This window comes from Brachycentrus maculatus, unplaced genomic scaffold, assembly GCF_059751285.1.
Source record: "Brachycentrus maculatus isolate JH-2025_06_01 unplaced genomic scaffold, ASM5975128v1 h1tg000136l, whole genome shotgun sequence".
NCBI classification, from domain to species: domain Eukaryota; kingdom Metazoa; phylum Arthropoda; class Insecta; order Trichoptera; family Brachycentridae; genus Brachycentrus; species Brachycentrus maculatus.
In genome coordinates, this window is record NW_028280889.1 from 750,001 (window position 1) to 776,536 (window position 26,536).

The following is a 26,536-nucleotide window of genomic DNA, read 5'->3' on the forward strand; positions in this document are numbered from 1 at the left end:
TGTGGCGCTCTATTCTCTCTGCCTACCCCTGCGGTAAAGCGGCGTGATGGTTAGTTAGTTAGTTAGTTAGTTATGAAAGAGTAATAACCAGTAATCGGAGTAGTATCAAATAATCGTTCATTCAATTTTGAAGATGGGATAGAAATATTACATTTTTATAAAAGAACTAGTAACTCAATAATTTGGAAGTTTTAGAAATAAACAAGCTGTTTAATAGAAATATAATCAATTAAAATATAATCAACAATCAAATAAACTTTAAAAAATCAAATAAACCTATGTCCCATTTTTTATATTTTCCCATAAAATCAAATCCAATCTAAACACAGTTATCACCTCCCTTGCTCCTACCCCACCTTAAAACACGTTTACCCCACCCCTATCCTTATCGAAACCCAATAATTTGTACACTGTTTCTTTTATATATCATGTATGTATGTTAAGTCATAAATAAACCCTGAAGAGGGCAACAGGTTGTTGCCGAAACTAGTTGGTTGTCAATAAAAATGTGAGTGGATTTTAAATAACAAAGTCTTTTTATTTTTAAAAATAATATTTCACCATAATCCACAAAGTTAAAGCCTTCAATATTCAAAATATGAAATGGATGACGATTAATAAAAGTCCAATTATATTTTTGTAGGTCTTCATTTGAGCGGTTCGCAACAAATTAGGTAAGTTTTTAATAAACCTTCTTAAGAATACATAAGAAGCAAAGGACGACCGAGGAAAACTTGGCACAATCAGGTATGTCAAATACTTGAAAGCGGCCGGGTCAGGAGTCGTAATAATCGTCGGGTATGTATGAGGAGATGCATGAATGTAGGAGAGGCAAAGAATGTTTGCAAAGACAGAGTGGTGTGGCGTTCGATTCTCTCTGCCTACCCCTGCGGGGAAGCGGCGTGATGGTTAGTTAGTTAGTTTAGAATACAAAAGATGAAGGATTATTTTCTTGAATTGGTTGAATATTTTTCCAAAAGTACAGTAGTAGATGAAAAGTTATATTCCTAATAGTTCGGTAATGGAAAGTATATTAACTTTTTCAAAAATACAGTAATAGATGTAGGATAATTTCCCTAATAGTTCGGTAATGAATGGCATATCGCTCACTCCTTTCAAGAACGTCATAAATCAAAAATCGTCAATTTTCAGCTGTGCGCGTTATCGGAATGCCCAGAAAATGTACTATATCCCAGCAAAAGAGGCATATTTTTAACTTAATATTTACCCGCTACAGAGTAGAAAATGTTGTTTTTTGCATTTTGAAGAAAAGGTATTGTTTAATTTTTTTTTAATAAATTAAATATTTTTCAAATAGAGAAAAAACCTTCAGGTTGTACCTAAAAAGATGTGTTGTACAGTAAAAAGTTTAATAAGTGACTTGATGTTTATTTTTAATATATTGTGTTGTATTTTTAAACTTTAAAAACGTTCTCCTGAAAAATCAAGTTTTTTTATTTTTGACGTTCTTGAAAGGAGTGAGCGATATAGTATCTTTTCCAAAAGTAGATGAAGGATGATATCCATTATAGTTCGGTATTGAATAGAATATTATTTTCCAACAGTACAGTAATGGATGTAGGATGAATTCCCTAATAGTTCGGTAATGAAAGGCATATTGCTTTTCCAAAAGTACAGTAAATGATAGTAGATTATTTTTCCAATAGTACAGTCATGGACGAAAGATTATTTTCCCAATTGTTCGGTAATGGTTGGATTATTTTCTTGAAAATATAATAAAGGTAAATCATTTTCTCAGGGACAACAAAGGATGTCCTCTGCCGGAATTTCCTCGCAATGGAAGGTACTCCATGGACCCGGTGAAGACACCCGCCGTAGGAGAATATGTACCTCACAACACCGTCCTGTATTACTCTTGTACCAGCAAGAACTACATGGTGTCCGATAACGGTGTATCAGTTTGCACAACACGCAACACGTGGTCAGCCAAACCTACCTGCAAGAGTGAGTAATCAACTTCTTCTTCATCACATGCCACTCTTATCATCTCCTTTTAAGGAGATCACTCCACACAATCCTGGGCCAGGCTGATGAGGGCTGCTACCCTCTACCTTTCCCTCTGTAAAAAGCTGTAGAAGGCAGAGAGAATAGAACGCCACACCACTCTGTCTTTGCAAACATTCTTCGCCTCTTCCACATTCATGCATCTCCTCATACATACCTGCCGATTGTTTCGACCCCTAACCTGACCGCTTTCAAGTATTTAGCATACCTGATCGTGCAAGTTTTTATCGGTCTTCCTCTGCTCCTTTTTCCAATTACATTCGCCTCAAAAATTTGTTTTACCGTTCTTTCCTCACCCATTCGTTCTACATGTCCAAACCATTCAACACACCTTTCTTAATTTTATCGATAATGCTTATCTCAGCCAGTGAATTTTATGCACTGGAATAAATTGTAGCAGATAAAAACCTAAGAGCCGGAGCTAAACTGTCCGCACACAATGGAGTACTGATACCAACTCTAAAGTATGCGAAGTGAAGCGTGGAGTTGGCAAAAGGTGGATGAAAGTAGAGTGAATGTAGTCAAAATGGATGGTGTCCGCAAAACGATGTATGATGTTCGAATTGTGAAATATGGAAAGACTGGTAGAGACAAGCACTATCGTCAAAATGTAAATATAAATTATAATAATTCTTCTTCTAATCCTTATCCGCACCCAATGGTGCATAGGGCACTGCATCGTATAGAAGCAGTGTTATCTTGATGGTTAAATACACGAAGGAAAGGTGATCAGCCTTCCGCTTCAGGTACCAGTCCGGAGTCATATTAAATAAATATTAGACTGAAAAATCACAAATATTTATTTTAACCCCCCTGGGAATCGAACCCAGGACCTCCAGCATGGTAGCCAAGCGCGCTAACCACTACACTATGGAGGCGGATTATTCTATTCTATTTTATTAATTGTTTCGGCATTAACTTTGTGGTAAGGCATGTTACAATGATTTAAGAAAACACTTGTTTTTATACCACTTGAGTTTTATTAAAGACTACTAGTTTCAGAAGCTAAACTTCCATCATTCAGGTCTGAATAATAAGTTTTTATTCAGACCTGAATGATGGAAGTTTAGCTTCTGAAATTAGTGGTCTTTAATAAAACTCAAGTGGTACAAAAACAAGTGTTTTCTTTAATTTTTTATTCTATTCTATTCTAAGAATAATAATTTTTTCAGAGCCGTGCAAAATGCCAAAGTCGTTCAGTGTCGATTTCGAGTGCCTTTCGGCCAAGTCGGATGCGCTGGTCTGCACCAACTTGATGCCGTCTGGCACCAAGCTCCGGACCAAATGCAAGCAGGGACACCACAGGCTCGGCTACATGGACACCGTCATCACCTGCCAGGGGGGGAACTGGGACAACCAGATTCCCAAATGCAAACCAGGTATGCTGCGCCCAGAATATCACACTAGAGATGGTACTAAGATGGTGGATTCTGAGAGAAGCGAGCATTTAACTAGATAACTAACTATATTATTTATTGATTCGGCATTGACTTTGTGGAATGACATGATTATTTTAATTAAATTAAACACTTGAATAATCCACTGAATTGAGTTTTATTTTGATATTACGACTAGTTTCGAAAACGACAATTGTTTTCATCTTCTAGTACAAATTAAGTTTTAATTTAAGGCATCTTTGTGTCTTAGGACAGTGGTAGGGAAACTTATTAGAAAAAGAGCCAGATATGCATATCACAACGATTAATTTTTTTTTATTATTTTTTAACATCTCTTCAAAGATGAAGAAGAATATGGAAGTCTGGGCATTTACGGGGATGACGACCGTCATAGTCTGGTTTAAGTGATCACTTTACACACGTGTAACATTCACCAATTTACCCATTATTGACAACCACACTACTCAAATTCTTGGAAGTTCTGTATATATGAACCAATTTAAAAACCTTGTCCGGAAGGTGTCCTATCTGGGGCATGTGCTGAGAGGAGACAAGTACGAGCTATTGCACCTAGTGGAGGGTCCACGAAGTGTGGGCAGAAGGCAGATCTCCTGGCTCCGGAATATATGAGATTGAACGGGGATCAGGACCGTCGAGGCGCTGTTTAGAGCTGCCCGAGACATGGGCATTTACTTTCGAGTGATAGTCGACGTCAGACTTATACTAATTTTTACCCCATCTGAGAATCGAACCCCGGACTTCTAGCACGGTAGCTAAACACGCTATCCACCACGGAGGTGAAGTCATGAAATATAGTTTTTAAATGGTATTACACAAAGTGAACGATGAATGATTAGGAGAGTGTAAGCCATTTATTGATTTGTTATTGAAAATGCTTCCTTCTCTATGAATCCATTAGTAGAATTGTCACCGACGTTGTCAACTAATGATAATATTTCCTTTGTTTTGGTTTCAGACTGCGGGTTGGATAAATTGTTCGAGTCTCCACTGATGCACCACGCGCTGGATGCCAGGGTCGGGACGTTCCCATGGCACATCGGCCTGTACCAGGAACAAGCAGGAAAAACAGTGCAAATTTGTGGCGGAAGCATTTTGCAAGCGCATATTGTCATAACTGGTAAACTTTAGCAATATGTATTTTATATTATTTTTTGACATCTCATCAAAGATGGAGAAGAATATGGAAGTCTGGGCGCTCGCGGCGAGCATGTTACGTTACGACGGCACGGCATTGCTGACTGACCACGATCAGTGCTCGTTTAGAACACAACTGCTCGCGTGTGGCCTTTTGCTCAGTGTTGCCATATGCCAAACTGTATCAAAAGAAATCTGTATTAAATTTTTATTTTTTTATATTTTTTTATTTTTTTATTGAGTGGAAAACCAACAGAATATTTCGACAAAAATAACATAATATGATAAAATACAAAAAAATAACAATTCCAATCATAGGTTTCCACCTAAGTAATCTAAAAATAAAACAATATAAATAAACTGTCATAAAAGTATAACTATATAGAAAATTTCTTTATCAACTGGTCAAAAAAACATCAACAATATTTCTTTTAAACATATTAAAAGAAACATTACTGATGTCATAATACTATTGATACCAGTTACCCAAAATCTGTATGAATCTTTACATTCGTAGTTAAAATGTCGGACGACGAAGACGTGATTCTTGGTTCTGTGATTTCAATAAAATTACAGCGGCGAGCAACTCGGCTCGCTGTACTGAATGCTCGCATCGTAACGTGTTACGTTACGACGAAATGATCCGGTCAATCTCCACCTTTAGGGAGCGCATTTCAACAACATTCAGTCTGCTTTCATCCTTCTTTTGCCAATTCTTTGTATCGCTTCCATCATTGTGGTTAACATAAGTAATATTTATCTGCCTACAGCCGCTCATTGCGTTTACAACCCTAACACAAAGAGAAAAGAGGATCCCGAATTATACTCAGTAGCAGCAGGGAAGCACTATAGAACATGGGATGAAAAACGGGATAGAAATGCGCAGAAATCAAAGGTAAGTTGTTTCAATTTTTTTGGACAACACACCCTTATCTCATTCCTTGGTTCTAAATCCTTGGATTCTTTCCTTATATCACCATTCGAACATCTGTCATACAAAGTTTTGCCATATATTCATATATATATATATATATATATATATATATATATATATATATATATATATATATATATATATATATATATATATATATATATATATATATATATATATATATATATATATATATATATATATATATATATATATATATATATATATATATATATATATATATATATATATATATATATATGTGTACATATAATTGTAAAAGAAAATCACCTGTTTATTACCATTTCAGTTTATTTTATTAAAGCGACTTGATTCGGAAGCTATGCTTCCATCTTCAGATCTAAATATAAACCACAAATACACATACTCGTATATCGTATAGGAGAAAGTGACCAACTTACAAAACGTAAAATGTTCAGGAGTTCCATTTAAGTCACTTTAGCTTGGCAAGAAAATTAACATCATTTAGTTAGTCATTTTTAACAAGTCAATATATTATACTTCCAAGTTTAAAATCCTTTGGGATATTAAACGTTTTTCGGGGCAATATTAAGCTAGTAAGATATCAAATAGTTGAATTAAAACATTTTTGTTAAAAAATGCACTCTCTCCTGTACGATATCTCAAATTTCTGTTTCAGGTTCAACTGATTGAAATTCCTCCCTTGTACGGGGGGGACGAGCAAGGACATCAGGCGGACATCGCCTTGCTGGTGCTCCATACTCCGTTCGTATTCACTCGTTACGTACATCCCATATGCTACGACTTCCTCAACAAGGAGTTTGACGACCTCCAGCTGAAAACCAACAGCCTTGGGAGGGTAAATTTGGCCATTTTGTACTGAGATTTTCTCTTATTTATATGCTGAAATTGCTGAAGAATTTTATACAAAAATTTCCATTATAAACGGTTTTATATCACACACACACACACAAACCCTTATCCACACCCGATGGTGCATAGGGCACTGCATCATAGATGAAGAAAAAATTTAAGAATGAAGAATTTTATGCAAAAATGTGGAGGTCCTCATGAAAACGTTACATTTCCATTATAAACAGTTTTATATCACACACACACACAAACCCTTATCCACACCCGATGGTGCATAGGGCACTCATATAAATGCAGTGTTATCTTGATCGCTAACACATGAAGGAAAGGTGAACAGCCCTCCGCTTTAGATACCAGTCCAGGGTAATATTGAATAAATATTATAGTGAAAAAATCACTTATATGTATTAAACCCCCCTTTGGGAATCGAACCCGGGTCCTCCAGTATGGTAGCCGAGCGTGCTGACCATTACACTACGGAGGCGGACAAACGGTTATAAGTATAGTTATAAGTTATAAGTATAAATACATAGTTATAGTTATAAGTATAGTTATAACGGTTATAAACGGTTTTTAGTAATCAGCAATTCTAGTTTGTAAAATTGTTACGTTTTGGTGCCATTTAATGATTTCATATTGGTTTAACACAGGATTGGTCACGTTTTGTCGCAAATTTAATTAAGCCTTCGATAGAATACAGTAAACAGAACAGATGTGCATTTAAAGGATTTTTTGTGCAATCTTAGAAATGTAACAAATGATGCTTTTTATGGGATGTGTATAAAATCAGGAATATTTTTCTCAAATATTGTCCAATTTTAATATTTCTTTCTGGTATTGACTACTCAAGGTCGAGATCTCGAACGTTCAAATCAGAACGGGATCGGCCGCGCTGAGGGCTAGACGTCATTCCGTGCTTAATTATTTTTTAGGATGTATATTGTTATTCGATGTTATATAGAATATATATTGAATTGCGAGACCGAGTAAGAAATAACGACATCCAGAGCATGTGTAAGATGAAAGAGTGATCAGCCCTCCGCTACAGGTACCAGTCCAGGGGTAGGTAATATTGAATAAATATTACAGTGAAAAAATCACTTATATTCTTTGACCCCCTCTTTTTATGACCATCCTCTTTTTTTGAAGATGGGAATTCCGTTTATTATTTATTTTGCTTATTATGTACAAGTATCATTAATAATAATAAATAATAAAGCCCTTATCCGCACCCAAATGGTGCATAGGGCACTGCGTAATACAAACGCAGTATTATCTTGATCGTTTACACATGAAGGAAAGGTGATCAGCCCTCCGCTTCAGGTACCAGTCCAGGGTAGTATTGAATAGATAGTACAGTGAAAAAATTACTAATATTTATTTTACCCCCCCCTGGGAATGGAACCCGGGATCTCCAGCACGGTAGCTAAACTGGCTGACTATTACACCACGGAGGCGGCAAAACGTTGTTTACGAAAACATATTGTTACTTATGGTGCAAAACTGTTTCGGGTGGTAAATTATCATTTTTTAATTTTTTTTAAATTTATTTATTTATTTATTTATTTATTACATAGATACAAAGATACATTCATAGATACATTTACTATATGTATTACGGCTCTTTAGGCATGGCCTGTGTTGAACCAAAATACTAACATTTTAATGATTAAAGAAAACACTTGTTTTTTACCACTTTAGTTTTATTATAGACTACATGTTTCAGAAGTTAAACTTCCATCATTCAGGTCTGTATAATAACAATTAATATTATTATACAGACCTGAATGATGGAAGTTTAACTTCTGAAACATGTAGTCTATAATAAAACTCAAGTGGTAAAAAACAAATGTTTTCTTTAATCATTGTAACATGTCTTATCACAAAGTTAATGCCGAAACAATAAATAACTAACATTTCAATACAATTTTTTTTATTTTATATAATTTGTTTTTTTTTTTTAATTATTAGATTATATACTTTACATACAAGAGATACAATAATAATTTACAATATAAAGGTTTCACAATAAAATAAATTAATATTATTTATTTTTTTTTGACATCTCATCAAAGATGAAGAAGAATATGGAAGTCTGGGTATTTACGGGGCTTACGACCGTCATAGGCTGGTTTAAGTGATCACTTTACACACGTGTAACATTCACCAATTCTACCCATTATTGACAACCAAACTACTCAAATTCTTGGAAGTTCTATATATATGAACCAATTTAGAAACCTTGTTCATAAATCACTAAAACTTCATTAGATGAGATGTCAAAAAATAATATGAAAGTAACTCCTGTAATTGGAGATAATCCAGATTTTGTGAACAAGTATTTGGACACACTCAAAATGTTGTAAAATAAATTAAATTAAAAATTAAATCACTTTCTACCCGGACATTAAATCACTTTCTACCTTGTCCCTTCCAATGCGAAGCAACCATCAACGGACACTGTTCTTAAAGACCTGATCACTACTGGAATTCTTAAAGGTTTCGGGCAGCAAATTAAAAATCTTTGGCGGAAGAAATGAAAAAGTTTTTTGTGCAAAACTTGTTTTAACGGATGGGCCAACATAGTTTTTATTTAATGCTGCCCGGGTTCGAATAATTTGTTGAGTTCTTACCTTTTCCATTTTTTTCAGAAGTGAATCAGTGCTTCCTTGATAAACAGCTGCCGTACGTCTAGGACTATGTAGCTTGTAAATATGTAGCTCATTGGATGGGTGTGTCGAGATATGTTTATTTATGATTCTTAAGATAAGCTTTTGGACTTTGAACACTGGTTCCTATGTAGTTTTGGCAAGGCGGAAGTCCGCCCCAGCCAATAATTCCATGTAAAATTATGGATTGGAACAGAGCGTAATAAACCTCTTTGAATAGATTTATATTATCCACTGACACTTCGTGATGGAATTGCATTTTTAATTTATTATTAGATTAAAACCAATATTTTTAGCTTTTCCACTTTTTTATTTGACCAGCGACCGGGTTTCGTCGTTACCGACATCATCAGACTGGTCCAGTCTGATGATGTCGGTAACGACGAAACCCGGTCGCTGGTCAAATAAAAAAGTGGAAAAGCTAAAAATATTGGTTTTAATCTAATAATAAATTAAACCTCTTTGAGGATGAAGGGGTCAAGTATGCTACGCAGCACCAAGAATTGATTAGAAAAATAAAGAAACTAATGGAAGTAATTCTTCCCAACAGATTGCTGGTTGGGGCCTAACGGAAGATGGGATTTCTTCTGAGGAGTTGAAAACTCTGACTTTACCAGTACTGGACTATGATACTTGTAAAAGCAATTTGGAACGATACAACTTTGAGAAATACCTCACTGGTGACAAACTATGCGCAGGCCATCTGAATGGTGAGCTGTGTTTATATAATTTGCGGAGAACATCCAACAGACATTTACAACATTTTGAGCGTGTTCAAAATGTTGTGAATGAATACTCGTTCACAAATCTGGATTATCTCCAATTAGGAGTTACATCTCAACATAGATGAGGAAGAATATGAAGTCCTGGAATTTACGGGGCTTAAATGATCACTTTACATACATGTAACATTCACCAATTCTACCCATGATTGACAACCACGCTACTCAAATTCTTGAAACTTCTTGATATAGGTATGTATATGTGTATATATATATATATATATATATATATATATATATATATATATATATATATATATATATATATATATATATATATATATATATATATATATATATATATATATATATATATATTTATATTTAGATTGATCAGACTCTTTCATTTGTATGTGACGTACGAATCCTGGATTATATTCGCATACTCGAGAACGCCTGAAAACATCATTTTCAGTTTTATTTTTAGCATAATTTCACTAGTTATCAAACTCCTTAGGAGAAGCCAGACTGCTGACTGTCGTCAGCAGGCCTTCCGTTCCGCTAGAAGAGGGTTGGGCATTTTGTGTCCTAGCTTGGTTTATGGTACCAATGTCCTTATTTTTGTTGTGGATGATGCTTCTAGGATCGACTGTGTGCCAAGGCGACAGTGGCGGCGGTCTGGTGTTCCCCAAGAACGACAACGTGGGGCGGGAGCGCTGGTACCTGCGTGCTGTGGTCAGCAACGGAGTGCTGAGCGAGGACTTCTCCACGTGCCGCTATGGCGCTTACAGCGTCTTCATACGGCTCTACAAACTGACTGATTGGCTGCTTCGGCAACTGGGATCTCTGGAGTAAAAAACATTAATTACCGTTGTCGATTTGACCTTTGTATGGAAGATTCTTCCCAAATTACTTTCAATTTATTACACACTTGCCACAGAGGACTTACATTAGATTTCTTAGAAATATTAGAAATGAAAAAAGGAATTAATAATATTTTACAACTAATGAATACACAAGTAAACGATTTTTCAAAAAGTCCGTTATTAAATATGTTTCCAATCACTTAACATCCCTGATCCCTTTTGACTGTGACTGCTAATCAATACAAAAAATAAAGCCACTTTAGATCTACCCAAGCTGTTTTGCCCAACGGCCAAAAGCTTTTGAATTTTGTTAAGGAGATAGTGTTTTAGTATTAATCAGTCTTGAAAAAGAAGCGGTTAGCTTCGAAACCGGTAGACATTATAATTACATAAGTTATAATCAAATATACACAGTGATTTTAAAACAAAGCTTTAAATATTAAAAATATTGAGAATAAAAACTATTTTTTCAATACAAAAACGGTGTTTTAAGAAAAAAGTTGTGAGAATATTAAGTAGCAATTCAACGTAAGGTCTTACGACGTAGAGAGAGTTCTTGCCTAGAATTTTCACTCATGAATTACATGAAACTATAGTAACAGCAGGCACCTCAGTGGTTGGAGCGCTACGTGCAGCGCAGTCAAGGGATAACTGGAGAAGAGTCATTGCTTCTGCAAGGGTCACAACCCTCAGCAATGAGGAATAAGACGGAGAAGAAGAAATCCACTCACAAGTAGGCATAGGCTATGAAACTTATAAAGTTGAAGCCTGAGTAGGGACATGATAAACGGTATTCCATAAGCCGTAGCTAGATTTCAGAGTCACTCGGACGTTGGTAATTCAAAAAAAAAGGTCTTTAAATCAGATGTGCAGGCATGAGATTTTCAGTTCAGCTACTAATTTTTGGTCACCATTCATGGCAGTTGTTCGTTGTCAGGTCGCCCCAAGACGGATGCACTTTGCCGGAGTATCCCGAGAACGGAGACTATTCCATCATCGGTGGTTCTGATCCGGAGCCAGGCCTGGTGGTCCCCCATTTCTCCCGGCTGCAGTACACCTGCAACATGTACCACCACCTCTCCGACTCCAGAGACGTCATCTGCAAGAACACCAACACTTGGTCCCTCAAACCTTACTGCATCAGTAACTATGTTTATGTTATGCATGCTATAACAGCCTCCGCTTCACTTTCCTCATTGCTAAGAGCTGTGGCCATCCTTATTGTTGAGAGTCGTGACCATCCTATTTTTTTAAGATGGGAATTCCGTTTATTATTTAATTTGCTTATTATGTACAAGTATCATTAATAATAATAAATAATAAAGCCCTTATCCGCACCCTTATGGTGCATAGGGCACTGCGTAATACAAACGCAGTATTATCTTGATCGTTTACACATGAAGGAAAGGTGATCAGCCCTCCGCTTCAGGTACCAGTCCAGGGTAATATTGAATAAATAGTACAGTGATAAAATTACTAATATTTATTTTACCCCCCCCCTGGGAATCAAACCCGGGACCTCCAGAACGGTAGCCGAGCGTGCTGACCATTACACTACGGAGATGGACAAAGTATCATTAGGTTGCTTATTATGTATTATTAAGTGGATTTTTGTTTCTTTTAACTAAATAGAGATGTTTTATATAAATCTGTGTTGGGAACAGAAGGGATAATCTAGTATGAGCCAATCAGGAACTTGTCAGCATTTGCTCATTGCTGGGAGGAAACCACGTTGCACTCCTCAGGAGAAGGCGGACAGTTGACTGTCATCAACTGACCTTCCGTTCCACTAGAAGAGAGTTCGGCGACCATCCTCATTGCTGAGAATAGTGACCAACCTCATTTCTGAGGGCTATGGCCCCCCTCATTGCTGAGGGTCGTAACTATCCTCTCTTTTTTGATTTTGGCTTTTACAAACGAATTATCTTAAAAGGATTAATCTATTTATACGCTTATACTAACCTAATAAGAACTGACCTATTTATACTCCTAACCAAAAAAGAACTAACCTATTCATACACTATTTTTCCTAAATCAAATTGCAGGTGACAGTTTGAGGTGTCCTCGACTCGAAAATAGAGCTGTCAGAGTAAAAAAGACTGGTCAAAAAGCTTGGGACAGTAAGTATCTTCATTTGTCATTCGTCACTTTCTATATTTATATGGAAGCATCTGTAGTTTCCGAAACTGGTCGTTACACTGAATATAATTCAAGTGGTAAAAAACAAGGTTCTCATTTACAATTTAATAAAATAATTTTAAATTGTGAAATCAAGTTTTTTGGATGTACCCAGTGGTGGGATTCAGCATTCAATTATGATTTATATTCTACAACATTGTAACATTACTTTTAATTGACTTTTAAATCTTTTTTTTTTTTTGACATCTCATCAAAGATGAAGAAGAATATGGAAGTCTGGGCATTTACGGGGCTGACGACCGTCATAGGCTGGTTTAAGTGATCACTTTACACACGTGTAACATTCACCAATTCTACCCATTATTGACAACCACACTACTCAAATTCTTGGAAGTTCCATATATATGAACCAATTTAGAAACCTTGTTCTTGAATCACTAGAACTTCACTAGAGACATCTATTGGTGAGATGTAAAAAAATAAAAATGCTTAATAAAAATGTGGGTCATGGTTGTGCGCTAGAAGATTTCGATATTTTTGTCTAGTTTGTTGTTCAACGATGATACTCATCCACAATATTCCTCCACGTACCGGAAGTTACTTTAAATGTTGTTTTTTTGTAGAGTGCATTGAGTTAGCAGAAACAGTATACCCATGTGTCCATGGTATAAGAGACTACGCATGCGCATATACATCCACCCTCCACATCGTCGGAGGCACGGAAACCATGCCGGGAGAATTTCCTCACATGGTTTGTTCTTAAGCTACTATACACATACTGTTCTTCTCCGTCTTGCCCCTCATTACTGAGAGTTGTGACTCTTGTGGAAGCAATGACCCTTCTCTGGACTGCGCTGCACGTAGCGCAGTCAAACATCGCCTTTTTTTCTTAAGTTAGCTTTACAACTAATATAACTAACTAAAAAAAAAGAAAAACTATTAAAACTTAACTATTCTCTCAGAAGAATGTGCGACAAAACGATGTTTGATAGATGTACGAATAGTGAAATAAGGAAGGAATGCAAAGCTGAGATAAGCATTATCGATAAAATTAAGAAAGGTGTGTTGAGATGGTTTGGACATGTGGAACGAATGAGTGAGGAAAGAACGGTAAAACAAATTTATGAGGCGAATGTTAGTGGGAAAAGAAGCAGAGGAAGACCGAAAAAAAACATGCCACGATAAGGTATGCCAAATACTTGAAAGTGGTCAGGTTAGGAGTCGTAACAATCGGCGGGTATGTATGAGGAGATGCATGAACGTGGAAGAGGCGAAGAATGTTTGCAAGGACAGAGTGGTGTGGCGCTCTATTCTCTCTGCCTACCCCTGCGGGAAGCGGCGTGATGGTTAGTTACAACTAATATAATAGTTTATATTACAACTAATAAACTATTGTATACACTTAATTTACTACGTCTAAACTTTAAACATTGAATATGACTACACATGCCATATATATAGTGCCAGCTCACTAATCTGAATGTTAATTATGCAGTGAGTAGATCGGATTAGGAAATCGTTTGGATTAATAATTATTTTGTGAAAATTCCGCCTCCGTAGTGTAATGGTCAGCACGCTCGGCTGCCATTCTGGAGGTCCTGGGTTTGATTCCCAGGGGGGGGCCAAATAAATGTAAGTAATTTTTTCACTCTAATATTTATTCAATATTACCCTGGACTGGTACCTGAAGTGGAGGGCTGATCACCTTTCCTTCATGTGTAAACAATCAAGATAACACTGCGTTTATATGACACCGTGCCCTATTCACCATTGGGGTGCGTATAAGGGTTTTATTATTATTATGAGAAAAATGATACTTCGGTTTATGAAAATGCTGCTTATTTTACATTTTTATTTAGGTCTTATGTCTCACCCTCATTACTGAGGGTTGTGACCCTTGTGGAAGCAATGATTTTCCAGTTATCCCTTGACTGCGCTGCACGTAGCGCTCTAACCACCTTAACGTGATCGGTCCATCGTGTGGGGATCTTCCTCTCCCTCTCTTCCCCTCCAGGCTACCGATCACAACCAGTCGTTACAGACTATCCTCTTTAGAATTTTGTCTAGCCTTCCACCAGTCTGATGATATCTGTAACACAAAACCCGGTCACTGGTGAAATAAAATAAATGTGGAAAAAAGTTTATACTTGTTGTTTTATTATATAAAATACAGTTCCACCAAAAAAATGTCAGCACAAAACTTAAATATATTTAGTGATTACTTTTTTAGGCGCATCTCGGATACCGGAGTGATGACAACAAAATTGTTTGGGAGTGTGCTGGATCCCTGATCAGCGAACGCTGGGTGTTGACACGGGCATCTTGTATGTGGAGAAAAAAAAGGTTATATTTATTATTTATTTACCTGTTATTTGTCTGGAACTTTATTCATGTTCAAATGGATAAAGTTCCTCACAAAATATTATTTTTTGACATCTCATCAAAAATGAAGAAGAATATGGAAGCCTGGACATTTACGGGGCTGACAACCGTCATATCCTAGTAAGTGATCACTTTACACACATGTAACATTCACCAATTCTACCCATTATTGACAACCACACTACTCAAATTCTTGTCATAGGCTAGTAAGTTCTATATATATGAACCAATTTTGAAACATTATTCTTGAATCACTAGAACTTCACTAGAGACATCTATTATGTATTGGTGAGATGAAAAGAAGCTTTTTATTAAGCATATTAAAATGATATTTCCTCATAAAAGTTTAAAGTTTGCTCAAGGCAACCATAATATAACTGACTAACTAGCCAACCATCACGACATTACCGCAGGAATAGGCAGAGAGGATAGTAGACCGTATTTGTTTGTCTTTTTTTTAAACATTGTGCATATGTTTTGCATTTTTGCGTCTCCTCATACATATCTGCCGATGATCAAAAATATATATTCTGATACCAATGGTGCCATCAAATCAGGCTTGATATTTTTCCAGAGATCTTGGGCTTGTCAGACTGGGGGGTACGGCTGTAGACAGTACCCTGGATTCCAACTATTTCTTCCAAATCACTGCATTATTGAAGCATCCCAAATACAAAATGAACAAACACTATGATGACGTCGGATTGGTACAACTAGACAAAGAGTAAGGAATTATCACTATTGATTTACTTCTTCTTGGTGTAGGCCTTGTGGTTTATATATATATATATATATATATATATATATATATATATATATATATATATATATATATATATATATATATATATATATATATATATATATATATATATATATATATATATATATATACATATATGTAATAAATAAATTTGGATAATTTATAAAGCATATTTGTCCGCCTCCGTAGTGTAATGGTCAGCACGCTCGGCTACCGTTCTGGAGGTCCCGGATTCGATTCCCAGGGGGGGGTAAAAATAAATATGAGTGATTTTTTCACTGTAATATTTATTCAATATTACCCTGGACTGGTACCTGAAGCGGAGGGCTGATTACCTTTTCTTCATGTGTAAACGATCAAGATAACACTGCGTTTATATGACGCAGTGCCCTATGCACCATTGGGGTGCGGATAAGGGTTTTATTATTATTATTGTATATATATATATATATATATATATATATACATATATATATATATATATATATATATATATATATATATATATATATATATATATATATATATATATATATATATATATATATATATATATACATAACAAACAATATATTCAAGGCGTAATGTATTATGACATTAAAAGTAAGCAAGAAGACTCAAAGATGTAGAAGAATCCCGCTTCGGAAAACTCCTCCAGACACATGGAACAGATCGATATCCAATGTTCAACATAGCGGTAGCTCTACCTACAGGCATAACCATCGGCAGGTTGGTCCTGTATATAGGAATGTGAAACAATCTATGTCGACGCCGTCTTAGCTAACTATCGGGAATATACAGTCCAATGCTCGGGATAATTTCAGGATTATCGACCATACCCCGCAACAATCGATCAAAATGCAGTAAATTGTTCAATCGACTGTGAAAAAAACTTTTATAAAGTCTAGTCTACACATAAATAAATATTATTATTCTTCTTCTTTTTGGTATAGGCCTTGTGGCCTGTTTTTGAGAGGGATTAGCCTCCTGCGATGTCGATTCCCAGCTGTCAATCCATCTCTTTAGTGGTCTGCCTTGGGGTTGATTGTGCAGTGCGATGTGGGGGAGTCTGGATGGTTCCGTTCTCCCCACATACCATGGTCTCCTTCATTGCCTTCCCCACCTAACGACATCTTCCATCTCATCATCTTTATTTTATTATTTTCTACAAATATTTATATTTTACTCAAACATGTTTCACTTGAAAATCTCAGTTCTATAGCCGGAAACACGTTGTGAGACCGCGTAAGAAACACTGATATCTGGAGCATGAGTAAGATGGAAGATATTGTAAGATGCAAATATTGGAATGAGCATATAAACAAAGTGTAAAAATGGGGGGTATTGAAGTGGTTTAGTGGGCCTATGGCTGAATCGTAATTTCATCTACTTCATATTTAAAAATCACTGAGATTAAAACCTAACTACTACACAACATCGATTGTTTATAGTATGAATTTTATTTCTGCCCTGTTTGATTGTATAAAAATTAAAAATATTAAACATATCTTTTGTAGTATAATGTAGATGCAAGTATACTTATTTGATTATGTAAATAAGGAAGTTGAACTCGGATACGTTATAGTTATTAGTTGAATAAAAGTCTTCTTCTGAAAACCCTCATACACACCCGATGGTGCATAGGGCACTTCATCATATAAACGCAGTGTTATCATGATCATTAACACAAGAAGGAAAGGTGATCAGCCTTCCGCTTCAGGTACCAGTCCAGGGTAATATTGAATAAATATTAGAATGAAAAAATCACTTATGTTTATTTGACCCCCCCACCTGGGATTCGAACCCGGGACCTCCAGTACCGTAGTCAATCATGCTGACAAATAAAAATACACGCTTTATTTTTTGATAAAAAGGAATCTGCAATATTTTTATTTGGTAGAGTAAAAATAAAGAGGGGGCGCTGAAAAATAATTTATTTTCAAAGTGGATGATTGACTAAATAAGTTTGAGAACCACTGACTGAAATCGTAAGCCCTGTAAATACCGAGACTTCAATATTGTTCTTCGTCTATGTTGAAATGTAAAAATGTAAGTTTTAGTGTTTTCATTTCAGCGTAACCTTTTCGAAGTGGATTCGTCCCGCATGTCTCCACGTCGGCAATCCGGTGGATGACGCTAAAGTGATCGCAACTGGGTGGGGCGTAACTCAGCGCTACGGAAACTTCAGCAACAGGCTCCTCAAAGTAAGAAACTATCAATTCAATATAAATCAAACTCTTATTACGGGGTCGGATATCGGTAACAGTGTTGCCAAATATACAGATTTATCTGTATTGATACAGATTTTAGGCTGCCATTATAGATGACAGATTTTACTCTTAGGTAGTACTTTTAGTTTTATACAGATTTAAGGAATTGAACATAGTATATGATAAAACAAAATAATGAAAATATATATAGATTCAAGCATGATTAACATTTGATAATAAGTACTGAAACATTGGAAGGATTATTACTATCAAAACAACTACAATGATCCATGCTACAAACTAAAAATAGAAAAGGATTTGATTTCTAAAATGAATAAAAATGTGCAAATAAAATAAATTTAATATTTTGGGTTATTGATTCTATACAGATTTTATACAGATTTCTAGACTGTTTGATTCAGATTTTTTGATTTAGCATATCGCTCACTCCTTTCAAGAACGTCATAAATCAAAATACTTGATTTTTCAGGAGAATGTTTTTAAAGTTTAAAAATATAATACAATGTTTTAAAAATAAATATCAAGCCACTTATTGAACTTTTTACTGTGCAACAGATCTTTTTAGGTAAAACCTGAAGGTTATTTCTCCATTTAAAAAATATTTAGTATATTTAAAAAAGTAATTAAACAATACCTTTTCTTCAAAATGCAAAAACAACACTTTCTACTTAAATATTAAGTTAAAAATATGCCTCTTTTGCTGGGATTTAGTACATTTTCTGGGCATTCTGAAAACTTGCACAACTGAAATATGGCCATTTTATATTTATTTATGATTTGGAATTAGTGAGCGATATGGCAACACTGATCAGTAATAATAACTCATAATTAGGATGCAATTAGTTTATTTAACAGGTCGCTACTACAGTACAAGGACAAGTGTGTGCAGACTCCTTTGAGTCAATCTACCAGGGTTGGGTATAATAATATAATCATTCCCCGCATACACCCCTGCCCTGCCCCTAGCGGGAGCACAGGGTCATAGTTCAAGTTGTAAGAACTATTGCGCCGCAACACTCTTATCTTTTTGTTCACAGAGTTTTATGGTCAACATTTTGAGTGTGCAAATTACTTGTTCACAAATCTGGATTATCTCCAATTAGTTATTTTTTCAATTTACACATCAAAAAAAATGAAGAAGAATATGGAAGTCTGGGCATTACGACCATCATAGGCCAGTTTTAAAAGGAAGAGTTTCAGCTCAATAAAAAGCTTCTTTCATCTTACCTAGATGTCTCTAGTGAAATTCTAGTGAATTCAAGCACGTTTGTTTAGAATTTGAACAATATAGTTATTTTTGAAATATAACTCCTTTAATTGGAGATAATCTAGATTTATGAACAAGTATTCGGACACACTTAAAATGTCGTAAATACTGGTCAAATTATAAGCCAAAATAAAAAAAATGAGAATGATATTTTATGGCGTTTCTCGTGTATGTGATTAAAATCAAGGATTCGGACCTCATATACTGATAAAAAAGTTTCTACTTGATAAATAGCTTCTTTTCATCTCACCAATAGATGTCTCTAGTGAAGTTCTAGTGATTCAAGAAAAATGTTTCAAAATTGGTTCAAATATATAGAACTTTCAAGAATTTGAGTAGTGTGGTTGTCAATAATGGGTAGGATTGGTGAATGGTACATGAGTGTAAAGTAATCAATTAAACCACCCTACGACATCATCAGCTCCGTGAATGCCCAGACTTCCATATTCTTCTTCTGTATGTTGAGATGTCAAAACAAAAAAGAATATGATATAATTATAAAAATAAAAAATAAATTTTATTCAATAAACAAAAGTGCTACAGTGAAAACAGGTCTTATGTACCCTTCGCTATTTATTCCTTCCTCCCCGGTCACCGCCCAACGGTATGTGGCACGATGATTTATGTCTGGTTTCATAATTTGACGAAACGTCTTCAACTTCAGTCCACTCTAGGACCTGAATCAGATGGTATCTTCATCTTTGATGAGATGTCAAAAAATAATATGAGTTATATTGTATTGTAAATTGAATGCATTGTATTAACTGCAGGTGACGTTGGACAAATACTCACACGAAGAATGCTCTGATTATTACACATCTCGAATTATGCTCCCGGAAGGAGTAGTCAACGAAACAATGTTCTGTGCCGGCCACAGGACTGAGGCGAAGGACACTTGTAAGGTATGTCTTTTTATTAATTCATTTTGCCGCAACTTTCCCATAGGTTTTATTTATTGTTTAATTTCAAAAAAATAAAAATAAAAAAATAAAATATATATATATATATATATACATATATATATATATATATATATATATATATATATATATATATATATATATATATATATATATATATATATATATATATATATATATATATATAATATATAAAGTGGTAATATTTTTCTTTGTTCTTTTCTTCTTCTTTTTCCATGTTCGCTCCCTAGGTGGAGCATATGGCCAACACGAGTCGTCTCCAAGTCACTCTGTCACGCGCCATCTCCTTGGCTTCCTCCCAGGTCAGTCCGGCGTCTCGAAGTTCCGCTGAGTATAGTCGGTGAATGGTCGTCAGCGGCCTTCCGGGGCGCCGAAATCCTCGGGGTTGGAAGAAGAGACATGAGGGGTTGATGCCCTCAGGTGGCATTCTAAGGACATGTCCCAACCATGTCCACCTTCTTCTCTTCAGGACTTCCAGTATGAGGGGCTGTTGAGTTCTTCTCCTCACATCGTCATTCCTGACGAAGTCATACCACTTTGTACCCAGTATTCGCCTCAGGCATCTATTTTCAAAACTTGCTAGTTTCTTGCTTTGAGATTTGGTGAGGTGCCACGACTCACATCCGTACAGCAACACTGTGAGGATGCAGGCGTTAAAGAGACGACACTTGGTTTTTGTCGAGTAAAGCAGTGAGTCCCAGACATTGCGCATTTTATTGAATATAGCTCCTGCCATTCCGAGCCGTACATTCAGTTCCTTCTGGACACTACCATCCTCCACCATGAGTGTTCCAAGGTATCTGAAGGTGTCGACTCGAACGAGCGCTCGTCCCTCACAAGTAAGATGTTGATCTCGGTCCGGACAGGCTGAGTTGCACATGACATTGGTCTTTTTGGCGTTCACTCTTAGGCCTAACCGAGCGGAGTTTATTTGGAGGGAGTCAATTATATCTTGCAGGGCTCCGATCGATGTATCTATTAGAACTGCATCGTCCGCATATTCTAAATCGCATAATTTCTGAGCAGGACTCACTGCAATTCCTCGATCCGGTGGAATTGACATTCGTAGGATGAAGTCAAACATGATGATGAAGAGAAATGGGGCTAGTACACAGCCTTGCTTCACCCCAGTAGAGACCTCAAATGGTTCACTGCACACATCATCTATTCTAACGCAGCATTCGCTGTTAGTGTGAAGCGCCCTGATAATGGCCACAATTTTGACAGGAACTCCATATGCTTCTATGATATTCCAAAGAGAAGACCTATGCGGGCTGTCGAAAGCTTTTTCGTAGTCTACAAAACAGCAGGCAAGGGCGCAGTTCCATTCGTTACTTTGCTGTAACAGGCATCGTAAGTTATGTATATGGTCAGCGCACGCCCTGCCTGGTAGAAAGCCCGCTTGGTTTTCTCTGAGGACTCGCATTATTGGTTTTTGGATTCTTGCCAAAATTATTTGTGCCAGAATTTTTCCAGGAACGCTTAAAAGAGTAATGCCACGGTAGTTATCACACAACAGCGGATCACCCTTTTTGTGGAGGGCTATAACTTCCCCGTTTACCCAATCCTTCGGGCACCTTTCCTCTTCCCATACCTTTGAAAGTAGGTGATACAGGGGGTCGAGGAGAGCGTCCATGCCACTCTTGACGTATTCCGGATGTATTTCGTCGACACCAGGCGCCTTTCCGTTTTTCAGCTTTTTAATAGCTGATATAATTTCAGTATGCGTTGGAGTGCTTTGCGAAATATCGTGTGCTCGCGGAATGTTCAGTTGGGCAGAAACTGAGGGCACATGGAGGGGGTCTAAGGGGGGTGGACGATTTAGCACGCGGCAGAAGTGATCTCTCCATATGCTTTTCACGCAATCGGGCTCAGACTCGATTTGGCCGCTCGGGCCACGAACTGGGCCTGCGGTCGGGGGCCGCTTACCACAGATTTGGTGCGTAATCTTAAAAAGCTTAGAAGTATCACCTCTACGGGCTGCTTGATCGGCTGCTGCTATTTGTGTGTCCAGGGAACGGCGTTTATCCCGCCTTGCGGATCTTTTGACAGCCAGGTGCTTCCATTTACATTGCGCTCGGAGACTTTGAAGCTTACCCTGGTCAGTTTCCGCATCTTTTAAGAGTTTTATGTTGGCCCTTTCTTCTATTAATTCCCACGTTTCATCCGACATCCATTTGGGTCGATTTGACGGCTTCATTCCGAGAACCCTTTGAGCTGACGTAACTATGGCTGTTTTGATGTTATGCCATGTGCTTTCGATAGGGTCATTATCATCGGAATGTTGCTGCTCGAGTCCCTCCCTGATGGCGATATCATAGTTAAGCCAGGACATTGTCTCCTTCAGCTTATCAATGTTGACCTGACTCCTCTTCTTTGGCTTGGCAGTGCGATTTAATTTCAGCCTTATTTTGCCTGTGAGTAGCTCATGATCACTATAGATATCGGCGCCTCTGTATGTGCGGACGTCTAGGAGTTCTCTACGATGGGCTGCAGTGTAAAGAAAATGGTCAATCTGCGTTTTTGTATTGCCATCGGGAGAAGTCCAAGTATACTTGTGGATATTTTTGTGAGGAAAAATTGTACCACCTATTAAGAGCTCATTTAAGGTTGCGAGTTCGATGAGCCGCTCACCGTTATCGTTAATGCAACCGAGGCCGTGGCTACCCATCACTGTTGGACCGAGTGCTACGTTGGACCGAGTGCTACTAGTTTCTTTGTTAATTGGGTGTAAATAATATGTAAAGTGGGTGTATAATAATAAAATAAACAATGTGTTGCTTCGTAATTACAGAAACGACAATAAAAGTTTATTCCTAATTAATCTTTACAATATTTTTCTATCGATCTAATTCTGACAAGCAAGCAAGAAGACTCAAAGATGTAGAAGAATCCTGCTTCGGAAAACTCCTCCAGACACATGGAACAGACCGATATCCAATGTTCAACATAGCGGTAGCTCTACCTACAGGCATAACCATTGGCAGGTTGGTCCTGTATATAGGAATGTGAAACAATCTATGCCGACGCTGTCTTAGCTAACTATCAGGAATACACAGTCTAATACTCCAGATAATTTCAGGATTATCGACCATATAGCGCAACAATCGATAAAAAGGCGATAAATTGTTCAATCGACAGTGTGAAAAAAAAATTTATAAAGTTTAGTCTACACATAAAAAAAAATTATTATTCTTCTTCTTTTTGGTATAGGCCTTGTTGCCTGTTTTTAGGCCTGTACAATGTTTTTAGGCATCTCTTGTGCTTTGTCAAAAGTAAGCAAATAGAACGCTTATAAGCGTCTCCCACTCCTGCCAACAGCATGTAAAAGACGCTTTTAACACATTGACTACCACGTGAGTTTGTGTTGCATAAATGATATTTATTGATTTGACGTTTAATTTGTACAACTCCATTTTAATATATGTATTAATTTTTAAATCAAACACAGATATTTTGAGTCTACTAAGTTGTATTTTATTGTTAAAAAACACGTAAAAATGTGACAATTGTTTCCCCTAATTAAGGCATTTTCAAACGGACTGACGGTCCTTAATGTAGCTATACAATTCTAGGTACATAAGTAATAGTTTTAAAAGGTGCAGTAATAATTTATGGGAGACAACAATAGTTAATGGGGCATGTAGGTACGTACACTTATATTTATTTTCTAAGAAAGTTTAAACATGTTAAAATGATTACTTTAGTACCTAGTAAATTGTATAGCTTTATAAGGACCGTCAGTCCATTTAACCTTCACATTCCTTTGAAAATGCCATAACTAGGCCAAACAATTGTCAAAATATTAATTTTTTTGTATTTTTTTTAATAACATACAACTTAGTAGACTCAAACTGTGTTTGATTTAAAAATTAATACATAAACCAAATATATTTAATTGCAGTGTTCGAGTAGTCCTGTTTCGAGATGTTTGGTGATGATTTCCTGCACCGACAAATTTTCCCACCAAAAATCGACTGTTAAGTGATTAAATAAATGTAAAAAACTTGGTTGACTGTTCACAGGGTGATGGCGGAGGTCCCATTCAGATATATAACGGCCAGACGGTGGACTGTACTTACCTCATCATTGGCATAACAAACTTCGGGAAAGCCTGTGCATCAAATATACCTGGTATATACACCCGCGTGGCAGCCTACATCCCGTGGATCGAGAGCATCGTCTGGCCATAGATTCTAACCTCACCCTTTAAAAACTAACCTACTTAGATCTGCCTACACTAGCAAATGCAGTCCCCAAGTTGGGAAGCCTGTACGCGCAAAGCGTACTCAAGTTTTCAGACAAGATTTTCAATACTACTGGCCATAGATTCTAACCTCACCTTATAAAAACTCACCTACTTAGATCTAACTAGACTAGCAAATGCATTAGTCCTCAAGTCATAGTCCATACACGCAAAGCGTACCAAGTTTTCAGACAGTATTTTCAATACTACTGGCCTTAGATTCTAACCTCACCTTATAAAAACTAACCTACTTAGATCTGACTAGACTAGCAATGCATTAGTCCTCAAGTTGGCAAACCTGTGCGCTGTCATAGTCCGTACGCGCAAAGCGTACTCCAGTTTTCAGACAAGATTTTCAAGACTACTTTGAATCATGGCTACTTACTTACTTCAGCCTTCTTTTTGTGTCCAGCATTGAACAAAGGCCTCCCTCTTGGACTTCCACAGTTCTCTCTCTTCCAGTGCAGGCCCACCAATTTCCTAATGCCATCGGACCATCTTGTCTAGGACCTACCCACGCTTCTAGGCCTCCAGTCGAGCACCTGCTTCGTCCATCTATCCTCAGACATACATCCTCAGGCCACATGACCTGCCCAGTTTCTCTTTTCTCTCACTCCTTTCAACAAGGTCATGAATCAAAAAACTTGATTTTTCAGATCATTTTTAAATATAATAAAATGTATAAAATATAAATATCAAGCCACTTATTGAACTTTTTACTGTGAAACAGATCTTTTGAGGTAAAACTTGAATGTTTTTTCTCCATTTGAAAAATATTTACTGTATTCGAACAAATAATTAAACAATACCTTTTCTTCAAAATGCAAAAACAACACTTTCTGCCCTGTAGTGGGTAAATATTAACTCTGAGCCCCGGCCGAAAACTCTTTTGTGAAATTTCATGTTTTGTGAAGGGTTTCTTGAAAGTGTTATAATTATGAAAATTGTGGGTTAAATCAAATGAAACTTCTGGTATTTATTTGAAACACTTTGATAAATCATCTTTGTTTGGTAAATTTGCCAACATTGGCTTTTATGGAGAGTTACATTGCAATGTTTGCACACAAACTCCTTTTTTTGTGCTTAGCATGCACTTTGCAGGCTTAAATTACAGATATAACCAGATCCTGCTTCTGCACAGTACTACTATACTAGCAAAATCCATAAGTGAGGATACCATACTTATGGATTTTGCTAAGATTGTACACACAGAATGCAAATCGTCCTCACCATGGTATCCAGAGAAATATTTTGCCTTGGTTTATAAGCAGCCTAAAAGAGAGGAATTAAATGCTCTATGAGCGATTGTATTTTATACAACCTGTTGTAATCTACGGGACGCAATTTATCGTTTGAGAAATGAACCATTTGCAATATTTGGAAAAATCTATTACGGTATATAGATCCGTAATAATTTTTCCGTAGTAATAGTACGGCCAAAAATGAGCGTTTCTAACAAAGCGTTAGTAGACCGGTAGTCTCTGAGCCTATTCTTGCCTATATGTCCCAAAATAATAAATAGTCCCATAAACTTTTCCATTTCATCTGCAATGACATCAGTCCATTACTAATCATTGGTATGCGAGCATAGTTTATGTACATTTTGCCTTCAATATATCGCTCACTCCTTTCAAGAACGTCATAAATCAAAAAAACTTGATTTTTCAGGAGAACGTTTTTAAAGTTTAAAAATATAATACAATGTATTAAAAATAAATATCAATTCACTTATTGAACTTTTTACTGTGCAACAGATCTTTTAAGGTAAAACCTGAATGTTTTTTCTCCGTTTGAAAAATATTTAGTATATTTAAAAAAATAATTTAACCTTTTAAACGCGTTAACTTTGTTCCTAAGAGACGCTGGTGCGCGGCTGTATTTTGCCGTTTTTTAAATGATTACTTTTATCATGTATTTAGTTATGAAACGATTTATTTTCCTAAA

General features: G+C 36.4%; 1 protein-coding gene across 2 annotated transcripts in view; it reads left to right on the forward strand.

The window, feature by feature from the left end:
- LOC148309214 (clotting factor C-like) overlaps nt 1–25,299 on the forward strand; it is a 25,914-nt gene extending 615 nt beyond the window's left edge. Inside the window, exons 2-17 of one of the 2 annotated variants that reach the window (XM_088260465.1) lie at nt 644–674; nt 1,760–1,965; nt 3,198–3,404; nt 4,399–4,560; nt 5,348–5,472; nt 6,173–6,352; nt 9,586–9,745; nt 10,401–10,608; nt 11,561–11,766; nt 12,669–12,743; nt 13,386–13,513; nt 14,993–15,105; nt 15,719–15,868; nt 17,982–18,111; nt 20,176–20,307; nt 24,372–25,299. In XM_088260465.1, coding sequence (XP_088116591.1) covers nt 644–674; nt 1,760–1,965; nt 3,198–3,404; nt 4,399–4,560; nt 5,348–5,472; nt 6,173–6,352; nt 9,586–9,745; nt 10,401–10,608; nt 11,561–11,766; nt 12,669–12,743; nt 13,386–13,513; nt 14,993–15,105; nt 15,719–15,868; nt 17,982–18,111; nt 20,176–20,307; nt 24,372–24,539 — 2,381 coding nt within the window. In that variant the 3' untranslated portion in view covers nt 24,540–25,299. Of the gene's footprint in view, nt 1–643; nt 675–1,759; nt 1,966–3,197; nt 3,405–4,398; nt 4,561–5,347; nt 5,473–6,172; nt 6,353–9,585; nt 9,746–10,400; nt 10,609–11,560; nt 11,767–12,668; nt 12,744–13,385; nt 13,514–14,992; nt 15,106–15,716; nt 15,869–17,981; nt 18,112–20,175; nt 20,308–24,371 lie in introns of those variants that run through there. The other variant, XM_088260466.1, reaches the window with a different exon arrangement.
- The last annotated feature ends 1,237 nt before the right edge of the window (nt 25,300–26,536 follow it).